This window comes from Mchenga conophoros, linkage group LG5 (assembly GCF_057382185.1).
Source record: "Mchenga conophoros isolate Kocher_MC1m ecotype Shallow Benthic linkage group LG5, M_conophoros_male_GT1.1, whole genome shotgun sequence".
In the NCBI taxonomy this organism is placed as follows: Eukaryota; Metazoa; Chordata; class Actinopteri; order Cichliformes; family Cichlidae; genus Mchenga; species Mchenga conophoros.
In genome coordinates, this window is record NC_140530.1 from 18,969,460 (window position 1) to 18,991,518 (window position 22,059).

At 42.7% G+C, this 22,059-nt stretch overlaps 2 protein-coding genes across 2 annotated transcripts; both read right to left on the reverse strand.

Moving 5' to 3' along the window:
• Positions 1-1,358: 1,358 nt before the first annotated feature.
• On the reverse strand, positions 1,359-10,578 carry fkbp11 (FKBP prolyl isomerase 11). The gene is made up of 6 exons (XM_085273925.1): positions 10,186-10,578; positions 10,034-10,096; positions 3,949-4,036; positions 3,793-3,826; positions 3,600-3,670; positions 1,359-1,611 (listed from the first exon to the last, which is right to left on the reverse strand). Exons 1-6 carry the CDS (start codon positions 10,312-10,314, stop codon positions 1,403-1,405), a joined length of 594 nt encoding a protein of 197 aa, XP_085130051.1. The 5' UTR covers positions 10,315-10,578; the 3' UTR covers positions 1,359-1,402.
• A 3,332-nt stretch (positions 10,579-13,910) lies between these two features.
• LOC146574331 (uncharacterized) lies at positions 13,911-17,190 on the reverse strand. The gene is made up of 4 exons (XM_085275473.1): positions 17,028-17,190; positions 14,570-16,326; positions 14,273-14,331; positions 13,911-13,962 (listed from the first exon to the last, which is right to left on the reverse strand). Exons 1-4 carry the CDS (start codon positions 17,188-17,190, stop codon positions 13,911-13,913), a joined length of 2,031 nt encoding a protein of 676 aa, XP_085131599.1.
• Between the last annotated feature and the right edge of the window lie 4,869 nt (positions 17,191-22,059).

Consider the following 22,059-nt stretch of genomic DNA (forward strand, 5'->3'; position numbering starts at 1 on the left):
AGCAAAATGGCCTTTAAGTTCACTATATAAATATCAGTATGGATAATAACACCAGTACCTGAAGATATTTTCTTAATCTGACAGCAGAATTGTATTAAATTACTATATTACATCATCATTATTATTATATTGTATTGTATTATTATACTGGCACACTCTTTCTTTTCCAGGAAACAGTGTTTAACTAGACCAAAATTGGCTGTGTAGTTGCAATAAAGCTACAAGACATTATGAGTCACTGTGCTTAAAGGACAGTGTAGTGCTCAAAAGAAAAGCAGGTGAAATGCTGATAATACCACATTAGAATAATTTTTCATGACTGTATTCTGATTAAGGTCCACATGACTCTTTTTACAACTTGATCTTGGGGTTTCATGCGAGTTATCTTCAAAAAGGAAAAATGGTCCAATTTATTTATGGACTTATTAGGTGATGATCAGTACCGCAGAGAATATCTCTTAGTGGCACACCACAATTTGGCTTTTAATTAATGTGTCTTTAAACATAAGCCTATTCAGTGGACATCTTTCAAAGCTTCCTGTCCTTTCTCTGTACACGAATGAGCAGGTCCTTACAAAAGAGAGTCTTTAAAATATTTTCAAACAAAAGGCCCAAATAAAAAAAGGTGGTTTAAACTCGCTGTTGTTACATGAGGATGTGAAGCAGGTGCTTCTAAACAGTCCCTTTATGCTTCTTCTGGTGAAATAACTTTTAACAAATGAGGGGTTTTTTTGTAATAAATAAACATCTAAAAGTCTGCTGTTCCATTGGTTTACAGCTTACCAGTTGCCCAAATTAGTATTGCTATAAAGTAAATGTGATCTTTCTTTTCAGTGACTGAACTGTAGGAAATTTATCAGGATTATGACAGCCAACTCCCTGGATGATGATATGATGTGTGTCTGGACACATCCCACTAGATACTAATATTTGACCTGTGAGTCTTTGCTGTTGAACTTCAAAATTAAAATACCTTTCTTATTAATCCTACCCACACACTCCACTTTTCTATGTCACTGTATTTGCTGTTCTCTGCTCTCTCAATTGCTCCCAAGATGATTTCCACCTGTCAGATCAATGCAGGACAGTGCTTCTGTATGTATGTTTGAAGCTGGCATGCTGCATGGACTAAATATACATTTGATTTGAGATCTGAATACAGTGTGAGCCTAACCTCCTAGAAAGAGCCTGTTCAGATACAAGCACTGTCAGTTTCAGGTTCTTCACCTGCAATTTTCTGTTTGTCCTGAGAGGACACTTAGCACATAACAGCCTTTAAAGTCTTGGCATACTACCAATGGACAAGGACCTACTCTAAATCCATCTCATCTCAATTCAACACAAACATAAAGAACAAGTTCAATTAAAAAAACATTTATTTAAATAGTTCAGTGATTTGTCCTTATTTCTTCTTGATCTTCTTATCCTTGGCCTTCTTTTTGCTAGCCTTCTGGGCACTGGCCTTTTTGTAGAGGTAAAGTCCCACCAAGCCCAGCAGAGTGGGCACCAGGGCCAAACACACCAGGGGGAACACATCGTTGACCATCCTCTGCCACTGCGTCTGCTGCGAGAGTGAAATCACCTCCACCTCGAACTCCAGAGCAGCATTACCTAGGACAGATCCATATCACAGTCACTATTCTGCAAAAAGCTCTTAAAGGTTATATCTATTGTTTATGATTATATGTTACATGAGTCAGAAAATAAAGGGGAAAAACATATAAAAGTTAACTGGAGAAACAAAAACAATGTAATGAAATGCTTCCACGCAACGCAGTGCCTCTCTGCATATATTTTCAGAAATTAACTCGGAAGAATCAAATCAGGACACATCAGAAGATATCGTTTCCCCCATGTAGCAGAAAGGCTTAGACAGGGGGGTGCAGCTCATCCTGAGGGCATGATCAGACTCTCTCAGGCAAGGCAAGTTTATTTGTATAGCACAATTCAACAACAAGGTGATTCAAAGTGCTTTACAGAGACATTAAAAAACAAAAACAAATAAAAAGCATGATTTAAAATAGATTTTTTTTTAAAAACAGTCAGTAAAATCAGAACAGTAGATAAAATCAGTAGTTAAAATGTAAGTTTTGAAATTTAAGCTTAAACGTGTGGATTTGGTGTTTTATTCAAATGCAGCTGAGAACAGGTGAGTCTTCAACCTGGATTTAAATAAACTGACTGTTTCAGCTGATCTGAGGCTTTCTGGGAGTTTGTTCCAGATATAAGGAGCATAAAAGCTGAATGCAGCTTCTCCGTGTCTGGTTCTGACTCTGGGAACTGATAAAAAACCGGATCCAGATGACCTGAGGGATCTGGAAGGTTCATACTGGGTCAGGAGGTCACTGATGTATTTTGGTCCTAAACCATTCAGAGCTTTATAGACCAGCATCAGAACTTTAAAGTCTATCCTCTGACGGACAGGCAGCCAGTGTAAAGACCTCAGAGCTGGACTGATGTGGTCCATTTTTTTGGTCTTAGTGAGGACTCGAGCAGCAGAGTTCTAAATGAGCTGTAGTTGTCTGACTGATTTTTTTTTAGGTAGACCTGTAAAGATGCTGTTACAGTAATCAAGCCTACTAAAGATGAATGCATGCACTAGTTTTTCCAGGTCCTGTTGAGACATCAGATCTTTTATCCTTGATATATTCTTGAGGTGATAGTAAGCTGAAAGAAAAGCCACGAGTGATCGCCTTTATCTTATGGTAAAACACTTCTACTGATGATGAAGGCCTTCAGTTACTAAACCTCACTGAAACAGACCACTGATGGTCAGTTCATGAGTGACCTTAGAACTGAAGAAGCTTCTCGGATGAGAGGTGAAACGTCTTCAAGTAACTTAAAGAAGTCCAGATGCTTTTCTTTGCAAGCTCCTTTGACTTCATGAGTTATGGCATTCACAAATTTAGCTGCCCAACAGTGTGACGACTATACCCCATCAGCCTATTATGGCTGATGGGTAATAAAAGTACATCTTAGAAACCTGGTATTCAGATGTGTGGTGGAACAGCAGCTTACTAAGATGCCTCCTATACTTTTTTTCCTTTAATTTGTCAAGTGTTTATCTACATATATTTTACTGGACAAATGATCTCTTTTTATGGTGTTTTGATGATGGTGCCAGAGAGTGTGGGCACGTCGCTGCAGAAATGTGATTCCTGTAAATCATGAATTCTTTAACCAAACTTTGTATGACCTGTCATCTTGTCGTCATAACTATGTATAAACTTTTAAATACGGGTCGGTATATATTTAATGTTTAAATACTGTATTTTGTATTTATATTTCTGTCAGAAGTTTTTGCATCACGTGAGGGAGTATTGTCTTCATTTTGTTATGCTTGCATAATTATAATAAAGACTCTTGAATCTCCGTCATGGAAACAGTTGCTTTTGCTGTTTTTGTCGTTCATCTGTCATCCACTCAGCATTTTTTTTAACAGATCACCTAAAGCTGTAGTCCTGGAACAGACTTCGCTGGATTTGACACCCATAGGGTTTTCCAAATTTGCCTTTATATTATATATACATATGGAAATATGATATTGATTTTATATTTGTCACGCTGCCATGTGCTGTAGGATATTTCTAGTCTAGTACCTGGAATTGTTGGAGGGTAACCTTTCTTTCCATATGCGAGGTGAGAGGGAATAGTGGCTTTGATTTTCTGCCTGAATGAGAGAACAGAAACATACAGGAAGCATTCCTCAGATTCACTTCAAAACTATCCACTTTGGTATTTCTGATTTGTGACGGCATGCATCGTGAATTAACTGGTTTGCTATTCACTTACCCTTCACAGATGCCAATCAAGCTTTGCTCCAGACCTGATATGAAATTTGTACAGAGACATTCGATCAGTATAAAAAGCACGCCCACCACTAATTATGTAATATAAGCTAATCACTCTGACAGAGCTGCTCTTAAGGATTGTCATTCGATAACTTACCAGCGATGACTGTCCTCTTCCCCAGCTCGACAACAAGAGGATCCCGGGATAGAGATGTGTCAATCACCTTTCCATCCATCAGTTTACCCTGAAAACATTCAACAGGAAGAGTGAGGTGGTGCCGAGAATTTTTAAAAAATGCTGAGAGATTTCAGTGGGTGCATATTTTACAGAGGCAGGTTTGAGCTTAAAGAAGCGTGAAACACTGTCTTTTTAACCACAAAACACATTTATTGCTTTAAAGATAAATACAAGAAGTCATTCAATATATATATATATATATATATATATATATATATATATATATATATATATATATATATATATATATACATACATATATACATACATATGTATGTATGTATGTATGTATGTATGTATGTATGTATGTATATATATATATATATATATATATATATATATATATATATATATATATATATATATATATATATATACACGAATATACGAACGAACATCCAAGAATACATTGGGAAGATGGCCCCAACTGACCGAGTGCTCAGTGAATACCTCAGGCAGCAGAAACCCAAGAAAGAGGAGGGAGACGAGGAACCATCATGGAAGGACAGGCCCCTGCACGGTATGTACCACCGGCAGATAGAGGAGGTGGCTGATATCCAGAAATCCTACCAGTGGCTGGACAAAGCTGGACTGAAAGACAGCACAGAGGCACTAATCATGGCAGCACAAGAACAAGCTCTGAGCACAAGATCCATAGAGGCTGGGGTCTATCACACCAGGCAAGACCCCAGGTGCAGGCTGTGTAAAGATGCCCCAGAGACAATCCAGCACATAACAGCAGGGTGCAAAATGCCAGCAGGCAAGGCATACATGGAACGCCATAACCAAGTGGCCGGCATAGTGTACAGGAACATCTGTGCTGAGTATAACCTGGAAGTCCCGAGGTCAAAATGGGAGATGCCCCCAAGGGTGGTGGAGAATGACCGAGCTAAGATCCTGTGGGACTTCCAGATACAGACGGACAAAATGGTGGTGGCTAACCAACCGGACATAGTGGTGGTAGACAAACAGAAGAAGACGGCCGTAGTGATCGATGTAGCAGTTCCGAATGACAGCAATATCAGGAAGAAGGAACACGAGAAGCTGGAGAAATACCAAGGGCTCAGAGAAGAGCTCGAGAGGATGTGGAGGGTGAAGGTAACGGTGGTCCCCGTGGTAATCGGAGCACTAGGTGCGGTGACTCCCAAGCTAGGCGAGTGGCTCCAGCAGATCCCGGGAACAACATCGGAGATCTCTGTCCAGAAGAGCGCAGTCCTGGGAACAGCTAAGATACTGCGCAGGACCCTCAAGCTCCCAGGCCTCTGGTAGAGGACCCGAGCTTGAAGGATAAACCGCCCGCAGGGGCGTGCTGGGTGTTTTATATATATATATATATATATGTATATATATGTGTGTGTGTGTGTGTGTGTGTGTGTGTGTGTGTGTGTGTGTGTGTGTGTGTGTGTGTGTGTGTGTGTGTGTGTGTGTGTGTGTGTGTGTGTGTGTGAGAGAGTTATTGATGCAATAAGAAGACAGACTCACTTGGTGAGTTTCTCAGATGTGGATTAAGTCTATGCCAACCCTGAAAAGATTAGTAATTAACTTCTCTATTGCAAAAAGTTCTTCGTCTAGGACTCGTCTTAATCCATGTCTGGGAAAATAAGCCACAGTGCTTACACCTTAAAGGAAGGTCCTGACAGTTTTGTAATTCACTGTCTTGCTAAGAGTTAGATGAAAAGACTGATTGCCAGGCATGTCTGTGGTTGGATTACCTTGGCACTAAGACGGGAACCAGGCAGTGGCGTGTCTAGAAAATTTTTGTTGGGGGGGCCAGGTAGGGGCACAGATTTGGAGAAGGGTGGCAGATTTAATTGGCAGATAATGTTTAAAAAAAAAAAAAATTCTACCAACCATTAACCATAATTCAATAATCCTATAAACCTAATAACCAAATGCACTTTTAACTCTTATTAGAATGAGATTTTAACCACTACGGTGCAAAGTTTTTAGATACTGCGTTGATAAAGTACAAGAGATACAATCAGTGCTTTGTCAGTGTTTACTCAGCATTCAAGGACAGCAATATTTGCATAGCATTTTTACTGACATGTAGTGCACATATGTTTTGGGCAAAAACATTTTTGAATATTAAAATACGAACATTTGTAACAAACAATTGACAAATTAGCCAATGCAAAACTTTCTCTGCCTGTTAAAAAAAGAAGATAATCTTCTCACAAACTGGTGTTTGATTTTGAAACAGGAAAAAAGTGGAGAAACAACTGAAAAGACTAATATTTGAATAAAACCTGAAAGCAAGTAAATACTTTCTATGCTGCCTTATGGTAAACTTTGGTAATATTGATAAAGAACAGCACTGGCTGATGATGAAATACATTCAGCTGGCATGGTGACACTGCCAGTATAACCTGCAGGGCTGGACTGGGACAGAAAATCGGGCATTTTGACTACAGACCGACCCACCAGGTATTAAAGCCATAAAGCCTTTGAATGAAAACAAACGCTGTGGTGACAGTGATGTACAGTCTTGTTGGTATATGTATGATTTCTATACATTTTACGTCAGATAAAAACTTTGGTTGTAAGATTTAGATAATTATTTAATAAAAGCTAGATATTTTAAATGAGAATAAGAAAGAAAAGTATTTCTTTGTGCCCCCCTCTCCCTGTTAATGCCCTACCTGCCCCCCTGGCAACACTTTGCTAGACCCGCCCCTGCACAGTTACCAGCTGTCAGCTACATAAAAAAGGATCCTGGTGTTATTTGTCTCTCAGAAACAGTTCATAACTTCAACTCATTCATGTCACCTAAAAGGTAAACCTGTTTCTCCATCACCTGTTCAGCTCTGATGATTCAGTAAGGACATCTCCTGGTTTCATGTTTCCCTCTCACCACATATCCAAACTGACATCATGACCAGCAGCTTTACAGCTGTGGCTCCAGCAAACATCAGCTGATAATAGAAATTAATATTAAATACATTCTAACAACAGCTGATCAAGCTTAAACGTGCTGCTGTTGTTTAGCGCGACATCCGCTGGTTTCCTCTTTCTGGCGCAAAGTGGGCGATAAATAAACAAGAGAGAAAAGCTGATCAGCTGATCATTGATCAGTTTCATGATTGAAGTAGCAACAGGAGAGGCAGGGGGAGAGAATGAGAGAAGAAGCAGCTGTGCCGCATAACGACAGAATAAATCCAGCTTTGTGTCTTTTTCCATCCTAGCTGAAGTTCGGGACAAACTGCGTCTCAGCTCAATACGAAACGTGTAATATTTTCTCTGAATGAGGGACCATTCCATTTTTTTAAGGAGCCGTTGGCAACTCTACTAACTAACCTTATGAATAAAATAAAGTTCACTATCAGTAACATCATAGCACCCACCCACCTAAAAACTCCATCAAGCTGGCTAGAACGCAGTATGAGTTATTGCAACTGACGGTAAAAAGTCAGCACAACTAAAATAAACTCCACCTAAACTTGGTTTATATCTGACCCAGAGAGACTGCAGGTCATAACTTCTTACCTGAAGTTCAGTTCACCTGACACTCGGACTGGTGGCTGCTTCGTGTCTCTCCTCCTGCCTCCCCTTCCCTCATCCACCTGCTGGCCTCTGTGGAAGCCCCGCCATAGCCACCACCAAACAACGGAGTTATTTCTACACATCGACCTGCATCTGGCCAATCCACCACCTCTCATTGTTCATGCCGTTACAAAAAAAATAAAAAATAAGTCAAATAAGCCCGATGGCCAGTCCAGCGATGTTAACCTGCAACCAAATCTGCAGCTCCATACAGCAATGTTACGACTTAGATTACATCTTATAACTCATAACTCTTATGTTAGCTCCCCACAGCAGCAAACTGTCTGAAATATTCCACGGCTGCAATAATTCTTTAAGTGTTATTTTTTCCTTGGTATTCTAATTTCACCGAAGTTTACTAAACTCAACAAACTTAATATTACTTACCGTGACATTTATTCTGTCCTCATTTTCTTTCACCGAAAAATTGTTTCCTGCAGTGACGTCTTTCGCGCTTGGCTCTCCTACCTTTGCTAACGTGATGCACATAGCGCAGAAGGATGCTGCATTCACTTACAATCGGATATCTGAGCTTCACCGTGAAAACATAATCGGACATTTGATATTTGATTGAATTTTATTGTTTTGCCTTTGGGGTGGCACCTGGGGTGGCCAGTCTGGTTGGGGGGGTGGCCTGTGCCCCCCCAGGCCACCCCGCTGGACACGCCATTGGAACCAGGAGGGAGCTAACGGAACAAAATCTGCCTTCCAGCTTTCTACACATCCACAACACATCACTTACAGATGTTAGAAACAAATTTTGTTACTTGTGACAAAACAAACTAGCTCTTATTTCTGTTTTCAGCTAAGCAAAGCTACTGTAGCTCCAGTTGGTTATCTAATAAATATATAAAGCTTTTATGCAACTTTCTGCAAAAAAAAAATTCACCATATATCAGTTTTTATAATATAAATGTTGGTAAACGACCCTGCGACAGACTGGCGACCTGTCCAGGGTGTACCCCGCCTTTCGCCCTATGACAGCTGGGATAGGCTCCAGCGCCCCCCGCGACCCTGAAAAGGATAAGTGGAAGCGAATGGCTGGATGGATGGATGTTGGTAAACGAATGACCAAATATGAGTCAGATATGAGCAAAATATTTCCCTGCAGCAGATTCTTTGAACACACTTTCATTTAAGCAATCCTGTGCCATCTGTGTCACTTGAGTCCACAAAGAGCTAAATCATGAAGCGTTAATTAACAATTAAAAAGCACTCAGAGTCTAATTGAACCCTTAATGAATGTCTTTTTAACACCAGGTGAACTAGAGAGGTGCAAAAACAAAATGTAAGTTTAAAGATTCATAATAAATAAACATGTTTTTCATTTGCCTAAACTGAGTAACCAGGGTGTAACAGCGTAGCAAATGTTTTATTCTCTATTCAAACTGTCTAATTTCTTGTTGTATACAGTTTTATTTTTATGGGTATAACAGTGATGCTTACAGTTTTCTAGTTTTTTGTCTTTTTCGACATTTGTTGTGAGTTGTTGCCACCTTTGAAGCACAAGATTTTTTTTTGTATTTGTATTTTTTATTATCTGTTCATCCATTTCTTCCACTTATCTAATTCAAGATGGCAGGGAGGGCTGAACGCACCTTGGATAGGTTGGCAGTCTATCACAGAGCTAATACAGAGAGACAGATGACCATTCACATTCACACCGAGGGGCCAGTTTAAAGTCACCACTTGACCAACTGCTGCCGTAAGATGGACCCGTGTTGGAGGAGCAGAGGACAGTGATCTCAGAGATAGAAGTAATGGGATTTTGATAAACTGACACAAAGTCAAGACCATGTAAGGTTTATTGCAGCCATGTGTCCCACTGCGGATATTATGCATCAGCACTGGTAGCACTAATTAACACGTTTGCCTGTGGACTGTGGGAAGTTTGAGTACACAGAGAGAAAATGCAAATGCCACACACACTGGATGTGAACCCAGAATTCCCTGTGAGGCATCAGCAAACTAACTAATTTTTATATTAATTATTACTCCAGGTGAAAAAAAGAATTGCAGCAGTTAAATTTGGACTTCTGGGTTGTAATGGCAAAATTATGTACTTTAAAAAGCCAATTTTACATAGTTTTTAGCCACTTGAAATCTATATAATTAATCAGTAAGTTTCTATATTCAGGTTGAGTGGCAAAACTACGAGCTGTGGTCTTGGTACTGCTACTGCTGACGTGTTGCACCGCCCCATCGTTACACAGTAAAATCAGAGTGGATCTCCACATAAAACCACATTTAAAGCACACAGTGAAGCACTGGCTGACGATCAGAGCCGTTCAGTCGCGGCAAAGCCTTTGTTTTATTCACGTGTGTACGAAAATGCACAAACACAGCGCAGGTCCACATGGTTCACGCACACGGTGCCACATAGACAAGAACCGCGCACGCACTCAGCTTCTCTCCTCGCAAATCTCAGTGAAGCGATACACATCAGCAGCCGTGGACTCACCGTGTAGTGGATCTGCAGCGTGTCTCCCATTCTGGAAAGCATGGCGCAAGTTTCGGGTTTCACCTTTGGTCAGAAGAGTTAGCTGTTAATACTCATGCATCTTTGTGGCTGCAGTTGTGTTAGAGCTGCTGCTATTGCATTGTAATACTCACCAAGGTCTCCACCTGCAGCTCCTCGGGGGCGTCATCGTGGTCTACCTGCGCGAGTCCACAGGTGAAGACTGCGAGAAGGAGCAGAAAGACGCCCGTCCTCATTGTGAACTTCTGGGAAAGAGATGCCATCCGACAACAACAACTTCCGTGTAGGAGTCTTCTCCACTCATCAGCAGAGCGAAAGAGAGTGAGAGAGCCGTGCCCGTCGACCTCTGCGTCCAAAGTGGCTCAGCGCCAGGTAATGCTGATGTGTTGTAACACTGTAGCGATAAGCCCTAATAGCTGCTGGACGCCGTCCCAACACCTGGGTCCTCCAAAAGAGCCCGCCTCAAACATTCCGCATGCATCCCATCAGGCTGCCGTGGGTGTCAAGCGGAAACTCTGCAGAGGCGCTGGGGGGCGGTGCTGCGCAGCTTCTGCAGGCTCTCCTCCTTCACTGTGTGGCTGCTCCATGCTGGAGAAAGTCGGCGTGCTGAGGAGCAAACACCCCTCCGCTACAGACGCCACGTCTCCCTATGCCCTCCGGTTTAGACTGCAGGAAACGTAAAGGTGATGGGTAGTACCCAGCTTTAGTCCGGAAGTGATGTAAAATAATGTATCGTATTAGAAATATTCTAGAAAGTCTTTGTTTTGTTGTTTTTCTGAAGAACAGCATTATATTTGATTTCTCAACCAATGGTCAACTGATCATCAGGTTTCTTTTTTTCTAAGATGCCCCGCTCTTAAAGGTACAGTAAGTAATTTTTAGGTTATTTAATAGAAAAGCAATCAATGTTGTAGTCATAAACACACACTGATGTGTGTAATTACGTCTTCCAGCAAATTGAAATTACACATGGGAGCGGGAACTAGGTTGTGAAAGCCGCCATGTTGCTTTGCCATCTTGAATACAAGATGGACATCCATGTTCTGCTTAATGTTTTATATATGTGGCTAAAGACCGGCCATGTACTAGTTCATTCTGTTCATCTGGACGTAGCGTTTTTAGTGGGAGAAGAAGTGTTAGGTCATTCATCCAAGTGACTCCTTCAGTATCAGCTGACTGCACATTTCCCCAACCTTATAAACAATACATTTACATATTGAATGAAACTAGCAACACTAACGAACAATGGGCTGTGAAGTCAGTTTCTTGATCAATAATATCCATATTGTCATGACCATTGCATTGATCAGTGATCACTGACAAATGGCTATGAGTACCGTTCAAAAAGTTGGGGAATGTCTGCAATCACAACACTGTAAGATGGTGAAATATGTACCCTCAGGCCCCCTCGATTCAGAAATGGTCTTTCCCTTTTCACGTGGCCTCCTTGACTCCCCACTCAAACCAGCATTCCTCCCTGTCCAGGATGTGTACATCCTCATCATTGAGTGTCTACTGGCCTGTAGGTGTAAATAGACTGCGGAGTTTTGGCCTGACGAGTTAGCTCTTGTGTGTTGTGCCATCCGCTTAGCCAGAGGTTGTTTGGTTTCCCCCATGTATAAATCACGGCAACCCTCGTGGCACTTAACAGCTTACGCTACATTACTCTGTTTGTCCTGGGGGACCCGATCCTTGGGGTGGACCAGTTTTTGGCACAGCTTGTTTTGGGGTTTGAAAACCACAGAGATGCTGTGTTTAGAAAAAATGCGTCTCCACTGTTTCAATACTCCTGACACATTAGCGAAAACCCTGCCAGCAGCCTCATCCAGATGAACAGAGTCACCTTTGTAATTTAAAGATCATAAATTGATCTTTCAAGCTACATATAACCATTTAACATTTGTACATGTGTTTTTTCATAATCTCTTTTTTATTGTGTCTCCCCTCCCTCATCTCCACCACCTCTCCTCCTCAAGCCTCATTTCCTGAAAATATGTACGAACATGCTTGTGTAACGGAGCGGAAAGGCTGATTTTATTTCCAAGATGTTTTGTGTTTTTAAAAGGAAGGAGACCTTCCTAAAAACGGGCAGAGCAGTGGAGCCGCCAAGGGAAACACACAATTTAAACTGTAAGATTAAAAATATAATTTATTATATTTAAATAGTTAAAAATGTAAGATAAATTAAAACAACCTTGGCCAAGGGATAACACAATAAAAATCAATAAAACACAACATTAAAAGTCCAGTGGAATCCACCACAGCATAAAAGTCCCAGGGAGTTAAGAAATCCAGCGAAGTAAAAGGGAAACCCAGCGGAGTCCTCTCCTTCCTTTCCGCATTCGCGTCTTGATATGCTAGAGAAAGGGAGGAGCGGCAGTCACTATTCTTCTGGCAGTTTTTATTCAATAAAAGGGGATAAGTCAAAGACTTACCCCGGGTGGGCAGAGCTCTCAACTCCGCCCGCCGCTTCTTAAAAACTGCAAAGCCACACAGCCGTCCCGTGCCTTCCGCTGGTGCTGTCTCCGCTCTCCCCGCTGGTACTGTCACTCTCTGCACTGGTGCCCTCTGCGCTGGTGCCCTGTGCGCTGGTACTGTCCGTTCTTCCCGCGCTGGTGCCTCTGCGCGCTGGTCCTAACGCCCAGCTCCACCAGCCCCTTCGGCTTGCAGGCGCTGCCGCCTGGCACCACTTACTCCTGGCCGTCTCTCAAGCCTCTCGGTCGAACTGCTTCCTTTGGTCTGCCAGGCCCTCTTATTGGCCTCTCTGGGATCTCTCGCAGGTGTGAACAGTTTATTATCAGGTAGGGGCGGAGTCTTTCCAGGACAGGTGTTCAATTTAAATAAGATAAAAACATGCAATAAAACTCATACAAACAACCCCAATATACAATATTAAAATATTAAAACAGATAAAACATTGCAAAACATGCACAATAAAAAACTCTAAATAACTTGTCCCGTTTCACCCCGTGACATCCCCCCAAGCTGAAAGATTAGCAGTCCCTGCTAAGGCCCAGCTACCAATCATGAAGCTTTCTTGGAGTCCGGTTCCGTCTTCTACCCCCAAGCAAAAATATAAGCAAGTGCACCATTCAGTCCAAGGCCACAAACGAGCAATCACTCTCACGTCCTCCTAGCATAGCTACCCGGAAGCCATAAGGTCCTACACTGCTACCGTGGGGATACTTCCAGGCCTAACCTGGATCTCGTGCTTAATCCCAAGCACTGCTGCCCCACCTCCCGCAAGCCTGCAGCTGGCCTCCCATGACAACCTCGGTTGGACGTTCTTCATTCATTCTTGGTGTGGCCAACACTTATACTTGTGCACACTGTCCATACTCATCTGCTCAAGGGTCCTTAGCTTTGGCTCCAACAATCCATCCTCCATCTTCTTCTTTTGTCCAACCTTTTAAACTTCAAACATACCGGGGCACCAGAATACACATACATCATCTTTGCTATTCCCCCAGCTACCCCAACTGCTCTGGCTCCGTATCCTGTCGACAACGCCATTTATGTAACGGAGCGGAAAGGCTGATTTTATTCCCACAGTGTCGTTTTTCTAAAGGAAGGAAACCTTCCTCCAAACGGACAGAGCAGTGGAGCCGCCAAGGGAAAGCACACAACTTGATGACGAGTCTCCTGGGTATATTCGTCCGACACTTTACGGCACAATACTCCGTCTTTAATGAAAAGTCTTTTTTGCTGCTGTAGGAGTCGCCGCACACCATGCGACAATGCCTGACGTTCTGACTTTGTAGGTGCGACCTGAGCTTCCAGAAGTTGTTTTACCACTTGAATATCCGGATCGTGAACTTGTGCTTCTGCCCAGTCACTCCCCTCTACCTCACAGGTCAATTCAATAGCTGCTGAAGTGACTCCACGCTCTGATCCAGCCCCCTCCAGGTGCTCTGCTGGGACAGTGGGGAGTCGAGAAAGGGCATCAGCATTAATATTGCTCTTACCCGAACGATACTTGATCTCGTAGTCGAAAGAGGCCAGCTGGGCAACCCAACGTTGTTCTACTGCGCCCAAGCGAGCAGTCTGTAAATGGGCCACAGGGTTATTATCAGTATACACAACGAATCGTGCACCAGTCAGATAGTCTTTAACCTTTTCGGTAACCGCCCACTTAAGGGCTAACAGCTCCAACTTGAAAGAACTATAGTTTGCGTCATTCCGTTCCGTGTGGTGTAAACTTCTGCTGGCGTACGCTATTACCCTTTCTTGGCCCTCTTGAACCTGCGCCAGAACGGCTCCCAGCCCGCGGCCACTGGCATCTGTATACACAATAAAGGGAAGAGAGTAATCTGCGTATGCCAAAACAGGTGCCTGCGTTAAAGCTGCTTTGAGGGCCTCAAATGCCGTTTGACATTCTGGGGACCACTGTACTTTACGACGGTCTGTTCTCTTGTTCACAGGGACCCCTGTCAATAATGCATTTAAAGGGCGTGCGATTTGAGCAAAACCGGACACAAAACGTCTGTAGTAACCAGCCAGGCCCAAAAAGGATCTGACCTGTCTGATGGTATCAGGGACCGGCCAATCCATCACCGCAGAAATCTTATCCGGGTCTGGTCTTACACCATACTTATCCACTACATGCCCCAGAAATTTCACCTCTTGTTGCAGGAACTCGCACTTGTTCGGCTGTAACTTCAACCCATGACGCCACAGCCTCTGAAACACTTCATCTAGATGCTGTAAATGAGACGAAAAGTCAGGTGAATAAATGATAATGTCGTCTAAGTACACCAATAAAGACTCGGCAATCTGTCCACTCAAACAGTGCTGCATCAGGCGCTGAAATGTAGCGGGTGCATTGCACAGACCAAACGGCATCCGCTCGAACTCAAACAACCCAACTGGGGTCGTAAAAGCAGTCTTTTCTCTGTCCATCGGGTCCATTTGGACCTGCCAGTATCCACTGGCTAAGTCCAGGGTGGAAAACCACTTCGCTCGAGTAAGGCTTGTCAATGTCTCTTCTATTCGTGGCAAGGGGAAAGCATCTTTATGCGTCACCGCATTCAATTTTCTGTAGTCCACACAGAACCTCCAGGCGCCATCCTTTTTTCTCACCAAAACAATGGGTGCAGCCCATGGGCTACAGCTTTCCCGGATAACTCCCTTTGCCATCATATCTACCAAGAGACTCCTCATTTCCTTATACATTACGGGGGGCAAAGGACGATACCTCTCTCTAATGGGAGCTGCATCACCTGTGGGGATACAATGATGCACCAGGTCAGTCCTCCCGAAATCTTCGTCATCTTTAGAGAACACCTTCTCCCATTTAAGCAATAGAGCACGTAGCTCGCCCTGTTGCAGTTCAGACAGGTCAGGTCTTTCAATCAGTTTATTCATCTCCCCAGGTAATCTCTCCTCCTCCGTGGGGGCGCCACTATCGACCAGGGCCACCTCCACCACACCGTCCGTCCCAAGGGACAGGCTCAGGTCCTGTGAGCCATGTACGTCAGCTTCATCCACGCAGGATAGCTTTCCCAGTTTCTGGTAGCGACCTATAAAAAGAGGATAGGGGTGTGGGTTACAAATCCTCACTGGCACTCTCCCGGCCCTTACCATGACAAGGGTTCTCGCCACCCCCACATCAGGGGTTTCAGGCAGTGCCTCCACCAAGGCACAATAGTCTGTTCCTTGCGGACCCGTCTGAGTCCGGCCCCACACCATTATTTCACTCCTCGGGGGGACTTTAATTTTGCGTCGGCCAGCTAGCCGTACATACCCCACCATTCCGTCCTCCACTGTACTTGCTTCTATCTGTCTGCATGTTGCGAAGGCAGTCCTCCAGGCCTGCTGATTCGTTAACTGCTGTGGGGCAGGAGTAGTCTTTTCCGGCCACTTAATTACATTCCAACAGGCAGTCACAACATTCATACCAATAATCAGTGGGTGAGTGCAATGGTCATCTTTTACCACCACAACCCCGCGTCCAGGAACCTTAACACCTTCTATTTCCATGTCCAGGACAGCATAGGTGGTATAGGGAATTTCCAGACCATTGGCGGCTCTCAGCCTAAAGGCGGTTGGAGTTTTCTCAAGCCTAGCCTGGGAAAAATACTCATTAAACAGACTCTCCTGTATCAAAGTCACTTGTGACCCGGTATCCAACAAGCCTTGAAGCTCCACCCCTTCGATCACTATCTTCACTGTTGGACACTGCCCAATAAATGTTTCTGTGGCCCTTAATTCCTTAGGTGAACCAAAAAACCCCGCCCCTCGGACCTCAGCAGCAGGGTCATCTAGTTTAAACTTGGCTGGGAAGACATGGAGGTCTGGCAAAACCTAGCTATATGTCCTGCTTGTTTACACCTCCGACAGATAGGCCGACCTTGTGCATCCCAGCTAGCATTTGATTGTCGCGGTCTTCTCCTAAACTGAGGTGCAGGCGGAAGAGTAGCTACAGCTGGCTGAGTGGAGCCTCTAATTTCCCTTACTAGCTCTTGTGCCAATCCTTTAATTTGTGCCTTAACATCCTCCAGTATCTCCTGTTTTAACACCTGCCTCCAATCTTCTTTCTGTTCAACTTTAAAAGGAGCATGAGACTTATTTACAGACAGGCAGGTTACCTCAGACTGGGGCTGTACATGTTCTGAGTCTAGGAGCAGTGCCTCCTGGCGTATGGCAGCAAAATCTTGGTCTGGATTACGCCGCACATAAACCTTCAGTGCCTGACTTACAGGGCCCTCCCGCAATCCTAGCAACAATTGATCTCGCAGGGCTGCATCAGAGGGGACATTATCTGGATCATGCTTTCGCAACCTACAGTATAATTCTCTTAACCGCAAGATAAATGAAGATACGGTTTCACTTGAGTTCTGAGTGCAACTAAAAAACTGTGACCTAAGAACTGGGGTGGGGACACGATCACCATATAAAGAGTCTAAAAAAGAAAAGATTTTTTGTACTTGGTCTCTTTCACTGGTTTCAAGAACACTGACCTGACGTTTAGCCTCACCTGCTAGCGCTCCCAACACAATAGCAACTTTCCTCACTTCAGGCAAGTCCTGAGATCCCAGCAGCCCCCGCATCTGCTCCTTCCACTCCTGATATTGCACATCCTGATCAGGCCCTTTAAACTTCGGCAGCCACGGGGCTCCGGGATACACAGGCATCATCATATTTGCTATTCCCCTGGCTAACCCAACTGCTCTTGGCTCCGTATCCTATGTCGACAACGCCAATTATGTAACGGAGCGGAAAGGCTGATTTTATTTCCAAGATGTTTTGTGTTTTTAAAAGGAAGGAGACCTTCCTAAAAACGGGCAGAGCAGTGGAGCCGCCAAGGGAAACACACAATTTAAACTGTAAGATTAAAAATATAATTTATTATATTTAAATAGTTAAAAATGTAAGATAAATTAAAACAACCTTGGCCAAGGGATAACACAATAAAAATCAATAAAACACAACATTAAAAGTCCAGTGGAATCCACCACAGCATAAAAGTCCCAGGGAGTTAAGAAATCCAGCGAAGTAAAAGGGAAACCCAGCGGAGTCCTCTCCTTCCTTTCCGCATTCGCGTCTTGATATGCTAGAGAAAGGGAGGAGCGGCAGTCACTATTCTTCCGGCAGTTTTTATTCAATAAAAGGGGATAAGTCAAAGACTTACCCCGGGTGGGCAGAGCTCTCAACTCCGCCCGCCGCTTCTTAAAAACTGCAAAGCCACACAGCCGTCCCGTGCCTTCCGCTGGTGCTGTCTCCGCTCTCCCCGCTGGTACTGTCACTCTCTGCACTGGTGCCCTCTGCGCTGGTGCCCTGTGCGCTGGTACTGTCCGTTCTTCCCGCGCTGGTGCCTCTGCGCGCTGGTCCTAACGCCCAGCTCCACCAGCCCCTTCGGCTTGCAGGCGCTGCCGCCTGGCACCACTTACTCCTGGCCGTCTCTCAAGCCTCTCGGTCGAACTGCTTCCTTTGGTCTGCCAGGCCCTCTTATTGGCCTCTCTGGGATCTCTCGCAGGTGTGAACAGTTTATTATCAGGTAGGGGCGGAGTCTTTCCAGGACAGGTGTTCAATTTAAATAAGATAAAAACATGCAATAAAACTCATACAAACAACCCCAATATACAATATTAAAATATTAAAACAGATAAAACATTGCAAAACATGCACAATAAAAAACTCTAAATAACTTGTCCCGTTTCACCCCGTGACACTTGTCAGCAGCAGACATGTGACCCCACCCTCTAAGGACAGCTGACAGCGAGCCGACCAAACAACAGCAATAGTTGCATATAAGATAAAATTATGCCAACTAATGTTAGACTCAAGTGTCCTAAGAATCACACTTTCCTTCCGATAAACAGTTTCATTACATTCTCACATTGTATGAGAGTTTATTTGGTGTTTCAGAGTCCAACAATGTTATCTCCACTTCAAAGTAAGTTTCACTAACGCTATCTAACAGCAGCTAACAGCAGCTAACAGCAGCTAACAGCAGCTAACAGCAACACTTTCTGATTTTAAAAAAAGTGTTAAAATAATATCCTTAAGAATTCACCTCTGTATCACTGTCATCAGACAGAAATGAGCTTTACTGACTCATCAATCATGTTAAACTTCTTTCATAAAGTTTTACAGCCTCCTCCAGCGTAATTAGACATGGACGCTTTTCACCCAGCGTATTGACAGCTGAGGTAAACAGGCTGGCAATATACAGTCACTAGAATTATTTGTAGTACAGCACCTAGTGTAGCTACCATCATGCACTTGAAGTGGGAGGGGCAAGAAAACCAAAATTATTTGACTGCAGTCTACTGACATCCACTGGTGAGATTTTACACACTGTAACTTTAAAGGGGACAGAAAATCACGTGCAGTAAAATACAAATGAATGAATAGACAAATATCCAGAAATGCTGTACTGGGCTGTGAAACATAATGACATCTTTAACGTAAAGAAAATGTGAAATGGTATAAATTCAGGTACAACTGGTCAAAACATCCAACATTTTAATTATGTCAGTCTCTCTGTGCCACCCCATATAGTCACAGTCATGCATGCCAAATTGATTATTTGTATTGCAAATCTGTTGTGTTTCATTTCATTTGTATTTTTATGTCTTCCTTAAATGCTGCCAGTTCTCAAAGCAAATTTTAAAGAAATGGCCTTCAGTCTATACACATTTAACTCAGGTTCTCTGCAAGAACACTGTCCCAGATTGCAGTATTTGTGCCACATGCTCATGTGTTAGACAAAGGATAGTTTTTCGTGCAGAGGAGTTAATTATAGTATTTAGCTCTGGTGTTAACTAAAACAAACATATAGTCTTGCTTGCTATGTGATTCTTCCAACACCGCATGCCGGGATGAAGCACCATGTGGCTTAGTCATATCCAGAGACCAAAATCTAATTATTTGACTGAACTACAATGATGGTGATAATATTCTGATTTGCCATTATGCGTCGTGGTACAGTTCGTATCTACATGATAAATCAGGTTGATTTATGCTAAACTACTTCCTCTCGTTTATGCAGTCCAGAATGATCATTTGCCATGTTACTGTTACGCAACAAATGCTTTACTTTGTTCCCCATCTGTGCAGGGAAGTATTGCACAAGTGTTACTAAGTTCTGAAAAACAATTTCAACCATTTCCTGAAAACCAAGTAATTTTGCACATAACAGAAGTTTTATGTAACATTGTGTCGGGCACAGTGGCACTTGGATTTCTTTCATTTACAGTTGCACCCATGCTGAAGCTGATGGTGATTGACTCATTCAAAATAATTGAAGTAAATCTGTAGCTTTTAGTTGTCTCTGGGTGAACCTGCTGAGCTGGTTTAAGAAGTTGTTTTCTCAGCACTTGTTATTGTGACTGTTGTTTGAACCTGTCCTAAAAATGCTCTAGCTCCATTAAAACAATTGCATGTGCTACATTACATGTTTAATTTTTTGCTTGTGCATTAGTGTAATGCAACATATTATTCACAATTTCAGTGTTGTCATAAGCAAGAATACTTCTATGTGTTATGTAGTACCATCAGGGAGCAGTCTGATTGGTCACAAATTCTTTCTACAGTATGTCAATGACTTTCAGCATACAGCCTGTTGTAAAAAGTTGTCTTCATGAAAAAGAACCATGAGTTCTGCAAAAGACAGTCCCAACATCATGAACTCAGTCTGGTCTCAACAACACAACGGTGGAGGCCCATAAATATACTATAAACTTATTCATGCAAACTTTTTATTGAATTCTACTGATCATTGAACTCCAAAAGTCAGCAGAAAATGCCACATGTCTGCTTAATCAACCACACTGGCTGCCTGTACCACAACAAATGAACTATGAAATACTCATGATAACATTTAAAGCTCTTCATAGTCTCTGCCCTGCATATTTTACTGATCTCCTCCAGTCTTGCACTCCTCCCCCACTCCCTGTTGTCTCTAGGTGCTAGATTGTCCTCTTATGCTACAATAAAACGTTCTAACTCTACTGTTCAGGAACTGATTTGTTTTCATATTGTACTTTGCAAAATCAAGATAAACTAAAATAGTAAGAAGAGAACATCTACTTAACCCCAATCAAGATTGTTTTAATTGAGTTAAAAACAGGTTTGTTATTTCATTAAAGATTATACATCCATAGTTTATGTAATTGAATGCATTTATGCTTAATAGGATCTCCACAAACTAAACCACTTTAAAAGAGTATTCCCTGAACTGGGGCAATGGTGGGTTTTGTGGCATCTGGGAAATGTTTAGAAATTCCCATGTGTTACAGCACACTGTGATGTGGGTGTCTGAGAAACTGTGCAGCTGATAGGCCCTCGAGGCACTGGTGATAAAATGAAGAGCACAGGTGTAATTAATAACACTGACGAAGCGTCTTTTCTGTATATTTTACCTCAGTGAGGAACAACACTGAGACCCTAAAAATGTTAAACCTAAACTGACTGTGACTGCTGTTGGTGTTAGTGCAGTTTTCCTGCTCTGACATGTCAGAATTTTGCATTTAATCCTAATAAGGACCCCAACTTTTGGACTTTTTCATACATGGAGCAGCTGGTTGTTTTTCCATGGTGTGCAGTGTAAATTTATATGTCTCATTCATGTTTCAGACTATTTACATGACTTAAGATTTCAAAGATCCAAAAGATTGCCCATTGATTTAAAAGCACTGCATATCTATACAGTTGTTTTCCCATAAACTGGCTCATTTAAATGAGTGACCTCATTTAACCAACTCAACCAAGCATGAGGTAAGGTAGAATGCTATGTGTAATAAGTATTCTTATTTTATTTCACCCCCTGCAAAAGACTGGAGGCTCCAAGCAGCTCCTTAAGCAGCATGCTGTTACAGTTAGTGTGTGTGTGTGTGTGTGTGTGTGTGTGTGTGTGTGTGTGTGTGTGTGTGTGTGTGAGATAGAGAGAAGGGGAGTGTCAATGAGTGCTTGTCATGAAACATACTTGAAAATGAGGGTGAGAGACTGCAAAAACTCCCCCCACCGAGAGCCAGAGGTGGACAGAGAGACACACAGGAGACCCTGGCTGTCCACAGCCCACTGAATAATGCTCAAGACCCAAGGTTTTTATTGTTTCTAAAATATATCTTATTCACTTTTTCTTTCTGACCCTTGTACTGTTGTAAGAAGTGAATTTCCCCAGTGTGGCGTTAATAAAGTCTGTATCTATCTGTTTTCACTCCTCACTTCCTTTTTAAAAAAATCCTCTTTACTTCCTTTACCTCTTCCTCATTTAGCTGTTTGTATTAGTTTTGGTGTTAGTTTTAACCTTTTTAATTATTAAAGGCTGAACAGATAGTTAGTTTAGAATAGATAACCCATTAAAGAATTTACTGAATCGAGTTGAATCTCAGTCATAGGCATCTCAAAGCCTCATGATTAAGGTTCAGACAACCCATTTGCTAATGAGTAAAATAAAGGACAGCTTCCCTATACATTTTTAAATGTTTATTAGTGTTGAGTAGCTTGCTCAGCATCCTTTCACAGAGTTCCCGGTTTTTGTGTTTCAGTCTAGTTTCTATTTT

Coding starts and splice junctions, on each gene's coding strand:
- fkbp11 (XM_085273925.1), bottom strand. CDS start 10,314: ATGGCATCTCTTTCCCAGAAGTTCACAATGAGGACGGGCGTCTTTCTG. Junction 4,037..10,033: donor CGCTGCAGATCCACTACACG/GTGAGTCCACGG, acceptor GAATGTTTTCAG/GGTAAACTGATGGATGGAAA. Junction 3,827..3,948: donor GAAGAGGACAGTCATCGCTG/GTAAGTTATCGA, acceptor ATTTCATATCAG/GTCTGGAGCAAAGCTTGATT.
- LOC146574331 (XM_085275473.1), bottom strand. CDS start 17,190: ATGATGATGCCTGTGTATCCCGGAGCCCCGTGGCTGCCGAAGTTTAAA. Junction 16,327..17,027: donor TGTGTTGGGAGCGCTAGCAG/GTGAGGCTAAAC, acceptor ATGTCTTCCCAG/CCAAGTTTAAACTAGATGAC. Junction 13,963..14,272: donor TTCAAGAGGGCCAAGAAAGG/GTAATAGCGTAC, acceptor CTGTCCCAGCAG/AGCACCTGGAGGGGGCTGGA.